General features: G+C 50.6%; 1 protein-coding gene across 1 annotated transcript in view; it reads left to right on the top strand.

Annotated features, from left to right (window-relative positions):
• Positions 1 to 1171: 1171 nt before the first annotated feature.
• Dglucy (D-glutamate cyclase) overlaps positions 1172 to 13019 on the top strand; it is a 39253-nt gene continuing 27405 nt past the window's right edge. The window contains 5 exon segments of the mRNA XM_048799528.1: positions 1172 to 1375; positions 4538 to 4691; positions 8367 to 8565; positions 11569 to 11719; positions 12801 to 12923. Of these exon segments, the coding sequence (XP_048655485.1) occupies positions 1174 to 1375; positions 4538 to 4691; positions 8367 to 8565; positions 11569 to 11719; positions 12801 to 12923 (829 nt within the window). The 5' untranslated portion in view covers positions 1172 to 1173.

Consider the following 13019-nt stretch of genomic DNA (forward strand, 5'->3'; position numbering starts at 1 on the left):
CTTAGTGCTGGCATCTTCCCCTGGGGTGTGGAATCCAACCTCGCCTGACCCTTCTGAGCCCCCCCACTCCCCCCAGGCGGGACTAACTGTTCCCTCTCTGTGTCACCTTTGTTCCTGCAGCTATAAAAGCACTCATGTCAGTTTTGAATACATCTCTTCCTCTGCCGGGGCAATCTTTTTGTTGTTCTGTTTGTTCCAGATTTTATGTAACCTCAAAGTCTTCATTAAAACGGACCCGGAGCGTACATGTCTTTCTATCTATGAGATTAGAATTGACAACATAAATTAGTGGTTTGGAATCCCAGTGGGTACTTCTTCTTAGATAGAAAGAGTTGTGGACAATCCGACTTATTCAGAACCCTAACTATGAAAACCACCCTTAAATCACATTCTCGCCCGTTCTGCAATCAGCCAGTCATTCACAAACACTGGCTGACTCCTGCATTTGTGTCTCTGTGCAAGACATGGGGTCTATTTGAATGAACAGGACACGGGCCACGTCTTAGAGGACAACCCAGTGTGATCTTGTGGCCTAGATTTTGCTATCACTTTGGGCCTACTCTCTATAGAGTATAAGAAGTCAACCTAGAAGATTCCTTTCTGAGCATAATTTCTCAGAGCTCTGAGACCCTCTGTATACTTAAAAAATGATTTTTTAAAAACTTTTAGCTGATATTAAAAATGCATTCTATTTTCCACTCTACATTATTTATTCACTCAACAAAAAATTCGATTAAATCACTGTTCCTAAAATAGGGTAGGGGAGCACAGGGAAGAAAACACAAAATTCCTGCCTTCAGGAACCTGACTCTAAGTCACAGGCGTCAGGAGCAGAGCGACAGTCAGCCTGTTAGTTCATCTGTGGTTGCGGGTGACATCCATTCACTCTCTCACTCCTTGAAAGTCTTTGGTGTGTGCTGTGTGCTTAGGATGGTACTCGGGGGCCTCGGGAAGAGGTCTAAGGTGGGTTCCTGCCTTCCAGGCCCAGGGGAGAGAAAGGAGTTCAGGGTCAAGTAGACTAGGAGGCCACTGAGACAGGGATTCTGAGTGCTTCTGAGGAAGGGAAAGGCCTTCAGAGAGGGAGGGAGGACATCCCAGGTCAGCCAGAGTCACCCCAAAACAGACCTGAGCAGGGGAAGAACATCACCCCAGATACCCAGGAGGAGGGAGCTAATGCTGCCGGGGCACCTCCTGGGGTGGAGGCTGTGCTTGCTAACCTGTTCCCCTCTTGCCTCCACCCAGAGTCCCCGTGGCCCAGTCACAGGAGGTTTGGCGTCCTTCATCCTCCTCCGGAGGCCCGACCTTCCCTCTGCCATAAGGAGCTTGATCCTACAGAGGAAAGCAAACATCAGAAATACATCCATCACGGCTGCGGGTAAGTGGCACCAGGTGCTTTTGAAAATTTCTGGATATTGGGGTTGTCATTATATAAATAGGCTGAATCAGAGCACGGAAGGACCAGCAAAAGCTGATGACCCCTTCTGTCACTTTGCCGTCACCCACAGGTCCGGGTCAATTTCTAGCAAGAAATATAGAAAATAGACCAATAGATTAATTAATTAACTTCCAAGGATACATGACATGAAGAGAATGAACTGAAAAGGAGTAAATAAGGGTAAATGAGGAGGACACGTAAAACATCTTCAAAGAGGTGACACCTGGCACTTGTTACAGATCCAAGCTATGGGATACGATGCAAAAGACCTGATTTTGGCTTTTAGAATATCATGATCGTTATGCACTGTATACATGTATCAAAATTTCACACTATTCCTCATAAAACTTGTGAAATTAAAATAATAATAAAATTCAAAGATATTTTAAAAATTTTCTGCAAATATCAACTGGGTAGGTTCTAGACCTCCCCCAGACTTAGAGCTTCTGCCTAGGAGCAGGATGTAAGAGCAGAGGGCGATTAGCCCTGGTCACTTCCTAGCTTCCCAGAGGTGAGGAAGCCTTGGGAGGGGTCTCAGGTCACCCACTGCTGCTTCCTCAGCTCAGCCCCAGAAGGAGAACTGCCCATGGGCTCCGATGACCAAGGGGCTGTCCCTTCTGGGAAGAGTACCCCAGGTTACACTGCAGTCCAATCAGATTTGATACAGACCAAGTCTCCCCACCTTTGACTAGCCTTATTCTCTGGGTAGCACCCATCTCCCTACCCTCTCCCAGGGGGACACCCACGGTCCTGAAGGACCCTGCAAGAGAGAACACATACCGAATTTGTCACTGACCTAAGTCCCAGAAAAATTTCACAATAAAAGCAGATTTTCCTGGTAATGGTGCAAATACCAAAGAGAAAACAGTAACACTACTTAAAGAACTCGCTAGAACAGGCAGTCTTCCTTTTGTTTATCAACACGTTTGGCCTTTGTTTCTATTTGTGGGCTAACGGTTATGTATTATTGCCTGACAAAGCACCCCAAAGCGTCGTGACTTAAAACCGTAATTCCCACAACTCTACAACCAAGGCTGGGTTGGTGGAGGGATCCCTCTGTCCATACTGTATCTGCTGGAGATGGACCAGCCAAATGGCTTCCCCCTTACGTGTCTGGTATCCACTGGGAAGGCTGGAACAGCCAGCTTCTGGCTATGAAGCCTCTCCAACAAGAGTGGCCAAACTTCTCTCCGTAGTAGCCCAGGACTCCAAGAGACAGTACTCCGTGAGGGTGAGCCCTAATGTCCTCGCAAACATCAACCCCTCGCAATCACTGACTCACATCCTGTTCCCTAAAGCAAATCTCATGGCCAAGGCCAGGGTCCACTGCAAAAGAGCTGGGAAGCATCATTTACAGAGAGCCATAGTCATTTATGCAATCAGCAAACCCTACCTTAAACCAGCTTGCAGGGGCCTCGGGGTGCCCTGGGGTGGAAGAGCTGGGCCTTAGACCCCCAGATCAGACATTGTGGTGTGGACCCCAGCTTTGCCCCTACTGGTCGAGGAGATGTGGGGGAACTGTGTGACCTCTCCAAGCCTCCTCTTCCAAAATGAAGGTAGCAATAGAATCCCCCATGTTACCTTCGGGAGGGAGATCTGCCTGAGCTAAGGTAAGTAGGGCACTCCGTTCACGTCACCTGTTGGGAAATCCTGAGGGGCCAGAGAAGCTCACCGTACCCAATGGCTGGAAAACTCCAGCCTGGACTTCTCCCTGGGGCTTTAAATCAGACGAGGATGTAAAGATGAGTTCCTCTCCGTCACTCTTATTAAGTTTTAAAATATTGATTTTTAGGTAAAAGACTCAGAGAAATCACTTCATTTCTCTCCTCAAAGACAAAGTCAGGTGGAGCCTGGGAGACCCGGGTTGCAGGGATCACACCAGGCAGGAAAGAGCCCTCACCAAACAGTGAGGCCTCTGTTCTACTTGTCACTAAGGGGGACAACTGGGGACTTTTATATTCATCTCCAGCAGGGGGGAAAAACACAAAACCTAAACATAGTACCCCCCGAAGTACATTTAATTAAAAGGGAACAAAGAAGCTTTGTGCATCTGAAGTCTCCCTGATTTGTTGTATTAAAAATCCAATTTATCCTCACAATAGGCTCGGGAGGGAAGAAGCAGTGGGTAGAGTAGGGAGACTCTGAGCTGACTGTCACCCCTCCCGCGTTGCTCCAGGTCATTTTCGTAGTCCTGAAGAGCACGGCAGCTTCCTTGGCCTTTCGGCAGCTGGTTGTCCCACACAAGACCCAACAGATTCCTTCCCCAAAAGATCAACCAATGGCCGAGGCCACAGGTGAAAAGGCACCAAGCCACACCAGGGCAATGCGTGTGACAACCACAGGGTGGCGCCACTCCGCAGCCGCCAGAATGGCAAACATGGAAGGCAGGAAGGCAGGCAATGCCAAGGACTGGGGACCAGCATGCCTTTGGCAGCAGATGGCCAGGGCCACCGTGGGAAGCTGACTATATCTATCCCACAAACCCAGGTACCTGCCAAATAGCCGCGCACACACGAACTCCCAAATGCATATGCTAAAGTGTTCACGGGGGGCACAGTGTCTAGCACCCCCAACCTGGAAACTCCTCAAATGTCCATTAGCAACAGGCCCGAATTACATACATATGCTCATCAGTAAGGGGGACGGACAGCTTTAACACAATGATATTCAAGATCGTCCCAAGTGTATTGTGGAGTGAAAGAAGTTAGACTCGGAACGCACCTAGTGTGTGGTTTCACTGCATGAAGTCCAAGAAAGGCCAAAGGAGTGTGTGGTGTGAGGAGTCAGGGGAGTGGTCACCCTGGCAGGGGGCGGTGGCTGGAGGGCAGGAGCAGGTCTTTCAGGGGTGCCGATAATGTCTGTCTCTTGATCTGGATGCTGGTTACACGCTATGTTCATTTTGTGAAAATTCACCAAGCTGGACACCTTCGGGCACCCTTCCCGATGTCTATAATGTTGTAATCAGAAGTAAAGTAAAGAGCACTGCCCAGCATGCCCAAGGCCCTGGGTTCAACCCCCAGCACTGGGGAAAAAAGTGAAATTTAAAAGCGTCTGCCAGGCAGCGACTCAGTGGGCCCTCGTCCCTCCTCCCATCCAACCCAGGGTTCCGGCCAGCCAGCTTGGTGGTCCTGCACAGGTCCCTGGTGCCAGCCTTCGAGAGGTTCTGCCAGGCCAACAGTGGTCCTCTGCCCCTGCTGGGCCAAAGTGAGCCAGAGTAGTGGATGTGGCCCACCCTGGGTGCTGTCCCAGGCATCAGGTAAAAGCCAGGGTTCCTGGGAGTCAAAGCTTGGGAGTGGCCACATGTGTCGTCCAGAGCCCTCTGTCCAGCCCTGAGGACCCCACAGTGCCTGGCACAGGGCCTCGCTCATGACTGTTGCCCAGACGGAGCTGCCCTCCCTACTGTTCCCACTTATCCCCTGTCCCTTGATCCCATCCCTTGCCTCTACATCAGGGTAAAATTTTGGGATTTCTAAGAAAGTCCAGGCCAGGAGAGATCCCTTGGGCACTGCCATCTGTCACTTCATCACTCACTCCAGAAAGCTGCCTGGGCAGGGTTAAGAAGAAAAGGATCACACCTCGCTCACTAACCTCCAGAGGCCGACATCACCCGCGTTGTGTGATTCCGCCCAGACTTTTCAACTACAGCAGTCCCCCCTCATCCAGGGTCTCAGTGTCCACGGCTTCTGTTGTCCACAGTCAACTGAGGTCTAAAATACGAGGTATAAATAAGTAAATTTATTAAAACTTTGAAATAAATAATTTTGAAAATAAATAATTCAAAGTTTTAAGCGACTGTTATTAACAGTGTGAGTTAGCTTTTCATAGTGATGACCAAAATACCTGTTAAGAACAACTTAAGGAAAGATTTGTTTGGGCTCTTAGTTTCAGAGACAGTCCATGGGTGGCTGGCTCCAAGGCCGAAACATCATGGCGGAAGGACAGAGGAAAGCTGGTCAGCTCATGGCAGCCAGAAAGCAGAGAGAGGCAGAGAGAGAGAGAGAGAGAGGAAGCGGCCAGAGACAGAGTCCCTGAACCCACGCTCCAGTGACTTCTTCCCCTAACCGTGCCCCACCTGCCTATAGGTACCACCCAGGAGTCCATTCAAATTATTAATCCATCGAACAAATTGATCCTCTGATGAGGTCTGAGCTCCCACAATCCACTCTTTTCACCACTGAACAGCACCGCAGTGCTAACTCATGAGCTTTTGGGGGAGCATTTCGAATTCAAACCACGACACAGCTAATTATTATAATTGTTCTATTTTGTTATTAGTTATTATTGTTAATCTCTTACTGTGCCTAATTGATAAATTAAACTTTATCCTAGGGGTGTGTTATGGTTTGAAACTAAAGGTTCCCCAAATCTCATGTATTGAAGGCTTGGTCCTCGGTACAGCAGTGTTTAGAAGTGGGGCTGTTGGGGTATGATTGGATCATGAGAGCTCTGACTTTATCAATGGATTAATCCATCAGTGGATGAACCCATACTGGAATGGGTTTTGAAAGAAGGGGTTTGCCACAGTCTGGCTGGGCACAAATGCCGCAGTCTGGCTGGGCACACAATCACGAGCCACCACACAGCTTGTAGATTCAAACAGCAACTCTTTATTCCCGAACTCACACCAGCCGTCTACAATCACGTTCTGGGGAAATCCACGTTCTCTACCCAAATCCACATTCTCTGGGCTTCTATCTCCAAAATATACTGTCTGAATCCCGTGAGAACTCAAGGGGAACTCAGGCAGCAGGATACGCCCTATTCCCAGCAGGAATAATCTTAAACCTTAAACCTGGAACCTAAACCGGGAATGCCCTAATCCGCCTTGGTCCTTGAGCAAGGTCACCTACATTCAATGTCACTGCAACATGGGGTACGCTGGCAAGGAAATTGTCATACCTACTTGGCTAATGGCTCCCAGCAGGGGTTTGTTATAAAAGCAAGAACTCTTTCTGCTTCCTTGCCACCATGAGGTGAGCAGCTCTGCTCTATCATGTGCTCTCCGCCATGATGTTCTGCCTCACCACAGGTGGCCCACAGCAATGGGGACAAGCCACCAAGAGCTGAAACCTCTGACACCATAAACCGGTATAAATCTTCCTCTTTGTAAGTTGATTCTCTCAGGTGTTTTGTCACAGTGACTGAAAGCTGACTAACACGGTGTATATATTTAAGAAAAAACAGCATACACACAGCTTGGTACTAGCTAGTTATAACACGTCTATGGCCTGGGGATTCTAATGGCCCTGGGGATTCTACTTCCATCATGCCTCTCCAGTGAGTCCTCATCCCCCACCTGGCTAACTGTGGCTCACATCTGCCCTCGCCTAGACCAACAGACCTCGTAACTGCCTTCCTTGCCCTAGTCTCACCTTCTCCTCCCCTTCCCATCTTCTACTCTCGCCTTTTCTAAATCTAAATATGATCACATGACTTTCCTGTTTAGAAGCTCTCCTGGTCCAATCACACCCCCACAGCCCCACTTGTAAACACTTTCTTCAGTGCCTTCCTGTGGCCCGCACCGTAGCCAGTCTCAGGACCCACGGTGATCCAGCCCCAGCTGAACTGCTCTGACCCAGATACTCTCGTCATCCCCAATCCTCTCTCCAGACAGACAGCACCCCAGGGACTTCCTGTCATTATCATTTTGTGAACTCCAGGGATGGAGACCCCAGGGCTGAGGTTGCTCCTTGAGCTTGCTCTCCTGATTCCTGCTGTACCACCAACTCAGAGACTCCTGGAGCACAGCCCCCAGTGGGCCACAGTGCTGGATGCCCCCACACTTTCCACATCCTGTTCCCTCTGCCTCCATGTGCCTTCCTCCTGTGTGACTGGAAAATTCCTATTTATGCCTAAACACCCAGCACCAACTCCTTCATGGTTACATGCTTGGCTTTCCTTTACTGTAACAAAATGCCTGACATAAACAACTTACAAGGAGGAAAGGCTTATTTGGACTTGTGGTTTCAGACCATGACTGGTGCTGTTGCTTTTGAGCCTATAGTGAGGCAGAACACGGTGGCAGAGGGTGCATGTTGGGCCAGAGCTGCTCACCTCACGGTGCCTGGAAGCAGGGGGCAGGGGAAGGGGCAGGGGTCAAATATCCTTTTAAAGGTCACACCTCCAATGACCTAACTTCCTTCTACGGGGCCACACATCCTAAAGGTTCCTCTATGTCCCAGTAGCACACAGGCTGGCAACCAAGTCTTCAATGCATGGATTTGGGGGGACAATCCAGTTCCAAATTATTATGATAAGAAAGAGTGGGTTTCTCCCTTACCTGAGTCACTCCTCTGCCTGACCTGTCAGCACTTCCTGCTGTGTATCGCAAGCACCTGTTTCCAATGCATTCTCATTGAATGACCAGCGTAGGATCAGGAGCTACTTAGGGACTGGGATGGTGTCCTGTCTATTGCTACAGCTTTGTCACCCAGCGTTGTCTAGCAAGGAGCAACAGCGTGGTGATTTGGGAGTGAGTGAAGAACAGGCTCGGGACTATAGAAGGCTCCTGATCCTACAGAGGAGTTTCTGTAAGGAGAGAGAAAGGACTCATACTCTGCCAGTTCTGAAAGCTTCCTGGAGATATTGTCCTCTGTCCTGTGTGGTCTGCTGGCCCCACCTCCATGGCAGAGAGAGCACCACTGTTTTTTCTTGCTGGCTTGGCTGGTCTTGGGTGGGGTTATAGGAAATATAATGGGTGGTGGGGGCTACTTGATATGCATGCCAATTTAGTCACCTCCAATCTGGTCATGTTTCCAGGGTGCCAACCAAGGCCTCTGCTGAAAACCGCTTTCTTGACCTTGCCACCAAGAAAGTGGGCCCAAAAATTCAACCCTGGACGACCCTTGCTCACCCCAGTCCTTTTAAAAAATCCATTGCCCAGGACCATATGGAGGGTCTGGGGCCTATGAGCTTTGCCCTGTGTCCCCAGGACAGTCTGTCCCCAGTTCCAGAAATATGAATGTGGTGACTGCGCGGGCTCCCTGATCTCGCTGGGGGAGTACTTGGAGCAGCTGAAGGACATGGTGATCTTCGTCTTAGACTGCAGCTTCTCCCTGGAAAGGGCCTTGGAGAAGGTGGGGCTCCCCGGAAGAGACCCAAAAGGTCTCAGCCACGCAGGAGCATACCAGGTAGGCACACAACCCACCAGCAGAGAGAGGCCTTGTTGTAGGGACAGGCGAGGCAAGGCACCAAAGACAGCAGGAAACAGTTTTATTTGGCTGCATCCAGGTTCAGAGGGCACAGCGTTTGCTGTAATCAATCAATCCCCCGAACCCCGAGTTCAGGGAGCTTCAGAGTTTTACACCCAGCATGTAAGGGAGGGGCTCAGAAGTTCACAGTCTGCAGAAGTTCACATAGAAGCAGCTTTTTCTTTCACTGGTTTGGGCAAGTTAACCCTTCAAGGGCAACACCTGAGAAGGGGGGAGCTTCTTCTCCCCTTTCTCTCCTCCCCCTGCCAGCTGTTACCATGGAACCCAATTGGTAACTTCTCTTATCTTAGGAATGTGGACATCTCTGTGAAGCCCAGCTCCAGGCCAGAGGCCTTGTTTGCACATTTCTTCAAAGTCCTATACTGGATACATTTGTGAACAACTAGTAAGGGGGTGTCCAGCACCTGGAGTGCTGGTATCTTCTCAGCCAGTGGCCAAGTAAACAGGGCGACACGAAAATAGGAAGTTTATCTACAATGGACTCTTTTGCAGAGACTCTTTTCCTGACAGTTCTAAAATCAGCCATGGAGAAGATTCCTGGAGAGGCCCAGTTAAGTCTTTTCTGTGGAGAAAAGGGGTGCTACTTCAGCCTGAAAATGTGGGTCAGCTTGCATTTTCCTGTGGTGGGGAGAACATTGGCACAGAAGGCAGAAAATCTAAGTTCTGTCCCCAACTCAGCCACTTTTGCAACCCAGGAAAAGTCGTTCACCTCTGAGCCAACCTCTCGCCCACCCACCTCCAGTACTGCCGTGACATCCAATGTGGTCCTTCTTGGCAGGGCATTGCGACCGTGTCCACCAAACCTGTCTGGAATGTGTCTGGGTCTTTTAATTTAGGGCCCCTCGGTGAGGTTTTTCAAACACCTCCCTGGTTCAGGTGCACATCTCTTCAAGGAAAATGTGGCTGGCTATGCTAATGCCCGGGGATTTGTGGCAGGGCCTCTGCCAGCGGCTAGCTGCTATGTTATGTCTGCACCAGGAAAACCTGGTCTTGTTCTTGGCTGGAGGTGACTGCACTGCAGTTGGCTCCCCCTGGGCTGAGCCTCTGATAGATGTTGTAACCCTTCCCTGTGCCTCTGGGCTTTCCTTCCAGCCATCACCTATCCTATCTGTGGGAGAGGATTAGCCCGGCATTCCACAGACCTCTTCCTGGACAGGAATGTCTGAGCATTCTCGCTGCTAGGTCAGTGCAGATGGTGACGTTGCAGGTTTCCTTATTCATGCAGGACTCAGATCGGAGATTTCACCCTGAGCCTGCAACGTTTATTAAAATGTCTGGTTTGGGCTCCTGCCAGAGAGGCCTGAGCTGCCTCTGGTCAGAAACAAGGGTGTCCACAGTCTGTGCTGCCATTCACAGGGAGCCATGTGCCCGACAGGTTTTCTTGAACTAGGGAAGGGCAGGGATGGTGCTGTGGCTGCTGGCTGGGCCCCAGAGCAGGGCCCAGCCCTGGAACTTACTAGCATTGGAGTAGGTGAGGGCTGGGAGGGCCTATGGCTCATCACACACAAAATCTCATTTGAGATGAGGAAACTGAGGCAGAGAGAGACAGATAGACAAACAGACACTTGCTCAAGTCCCAAAGCCAACTGGAACCTGGAACCCCTGTCTCCCATCTATATTATGTCAACGAGGCAGGTGTGATCATTGAGGGACGCCTCGCGGAGGTGCAAGTGTGTCCACATCATGTGCTTCACGTGGCCGTGGTTGCACTTGTACCATAACTCACTGTCCCCGAGGCCTGACAGCGACCCCTCTGCTCCTGGGTCCTGGGACAGGTGGTCAGGCAGCCATCTTGGATCCTGTTGTCAGCCAGGAGGAAAAGCCACCTCCAGACAGAGGCCCCTTGGCCTTGGGGAGTGCTCCTGGCTCTGCCAGTGGCCCTGGAATGGAACCTGTCCCTCTCCCAGGGCCGTTCCGCAGACACCGGGCTGACAGGCACACCCAAGTTCATCCTGCGGCTGCCAGAGTGGGAACAGCAAGCCCTTGAGGTGACGGCCAAGGCTTTCCCAGGGGATGACAGTTCTGGCCGCATCCTAAATCTTCCATAAGCCCCACTGCAGGGACCAGAAACCATTGAGGAGGGAGAATACACACACCCCGGCAGTGAAAGGCACCGGTCACCCTGGACGACTTCTATTGAGACAGGGGTGAGGCAGGGCCCCGGGAGCTCTGGACGACTCTTTCCAATGTGGAATGTGGGGTTGGAACAACAGCAGCTCCTCGTGGGATATTCTGCTCCCTTGCGTCTCTCCACCTGTGATTCTCTCAGAAGTTCCTTGTCTGTGGTCCACGGGTCCCTTGGGACCCACGGAGAAAATTCAGAGGGTCCATGAAATTGGATGGGAAAAAAATACCTTTTTTATTTTTATAACCTCAAATTGAAGCACAGGGTTTCCTTTAGTTATGAAATTACCAGCAGACCTGATGGCCAAAAGAAATCGCAGATATCTTCATCACAGCCCTTCCTGGAACGTCAAAAGTATCCCACACGGATCACTCTTCAGACTCACAGTGGTTGTAGATCGCCATTTGGTTCCTGAAGCTGTTGACGGGAAAGCACACGTACTGTGGCCTCACATTTTTTCAAGAACTAGTAACTTCATGTTGCAATAAAGCTGGTTGCCACTGGAATCCTATGAATTTTTTTTTAAGTGGTTAACAGCATGACTTTTAACCACAGGGCGTCCGTAGCTGCAGCAGGCCCCCAAAGGAATCCATAGCACATAAAAAGTTAGGATTTGCTGTTTTAAACCAGTGGTTATCAGCAAACATGCCCATCTCTATGTCACCTCCAAGTAGAGGGCGGATTTTTATAACAGCTCCTGGGACCTCCCTCTTCATTCAGCTGCCTTGAACTCTGGGTGCTCAGGGCTTGGATCTGGGCTGAGACGGTTTTCTAACATTTTTTACTTGATTTGACAGACAACAGTGCCTGGTGCCCCTGTTGCTGGTTTCTGCTGCCCTCTGGTGGCCACAATGAGGACTGTTCCCAAAGACAAGCTGGAAAGGCTGCTGCAGGCCCCTTGCTCCATGGGAGGTGACCAAGGACAACCCTTTCACATCGGTGACCCAGGTCAGTGCCCAGACTTGTTCATGATTCTCACAGTGCCTTGGAGGACTCAGGAACTTGCCTGGTTCCCAGGGCCTGGGGGGAGGGGTGGGGATTGCAGGGCCTGGAGGAGGCCCAGAGGGTCCTGGAGCGGCCCCAGGGCTGAGTGCACAGAGGCCCCCGGGTTTAAAGCTGCTGCCCTTGGCGGGTTCGCCAGCCTCACTCACTGGGATCTTTGATTATGGTGAAGCCCCTGTGAACTTCAAATGAAACTGGGGGAAGCAGAGGGTGGCAGCAGGACTCTTTGTCCCAAGATTTGAGCTCAAAGCCACCTCTAATCTGGTCAGTGGCATATGTGGGCGGAGAAGCTCTGTTCCCGATTTTCCCTGGGGCTGAAACCCACTGCTTCCCAGAGTATGAGCTCAATCTGAAAGTGAGTAAAAGGATCCAGGGGTGAAGGACTGTAGTTGGGAAGCTGCCCGGGCCTCTTGGAGCTGGCAGAAGGCCTGATAAGAGTCTGGTGTTGGCCCTGGGTGAGACCAACGTACAGAGCTTGCCCAGCTGTGTACCAAAAAGATTTTTAAAAATCATGCAAACCTTGGCTTCTGTGAAAACACAATCAGCATTTGCTGCCTTCCTCATGTAAAGACAGCTAGGACCACCCACCAGGAGGGGGTCTGCTGAGCAGGCCTAGCATCCATCTTCCCTGTCCTTGTCCACCATGATGGCCACTCAGGTTGGAGGTGCTATTGGTGGTAAGCAACAGAGGTTCTGTGAAACATGACTCAGTCTGTGTCGAGAAAAACTGGAAAACGCTGGCTTCGTTACCATCTGCAATGAAAGTAGAGCATTGGGCTCAATGCCTTCCGGAAATCACATCATGGAGTTTGAGTTTCCGGTTTCTGGAACCCTATCAGCCAAGATGGGCCACAAGTTATGGGGTATCCTGAGTTGGAAAGTCTCCTAGTCCCCTTCTCCTCCTCCTCAAATACCATTTGAGATAAACCTGAGACTAGGGTTCCTTTTGGAGAAAGAACCATACGCTACTCAATGTGGAGGGTACCTGCCAGGGGAGTGACCAATTTTTTTCTCTCTCTACCTGGAGAACTGTTGGGAATCAAAGCACTCTCTAGGCCTGACTATGGGGAGCCCGTGGAGTGGCGGCCAGGGGACATCCCAGTGTTCTGGCCTTCTCCACTGACCAGCCTCGAAGCTGTCAGCAGCTGCAGTATGTTGGGGGCACAAGGGGGCACCTACTTCTGACCTAGGGCAGAGCCAGTGGCCTGAGTTCTTGAAAGCAGAGGCTTAGAGGGCAACGATTTCC

Source organism: Marmota marmota, unplaced genomic scaffold (genome assembly GCF_001458135.2).
Source record: "Marmota marmota marmota unplaced genomic scaffold, marMar, whole genome shotgun sequence".
Taxonomy (NCBI): Eukaryota; Metazoa; Chordata; class Mammalia; order Rodentia; family Sciuridae; genus Marmota; species Marmota marmota.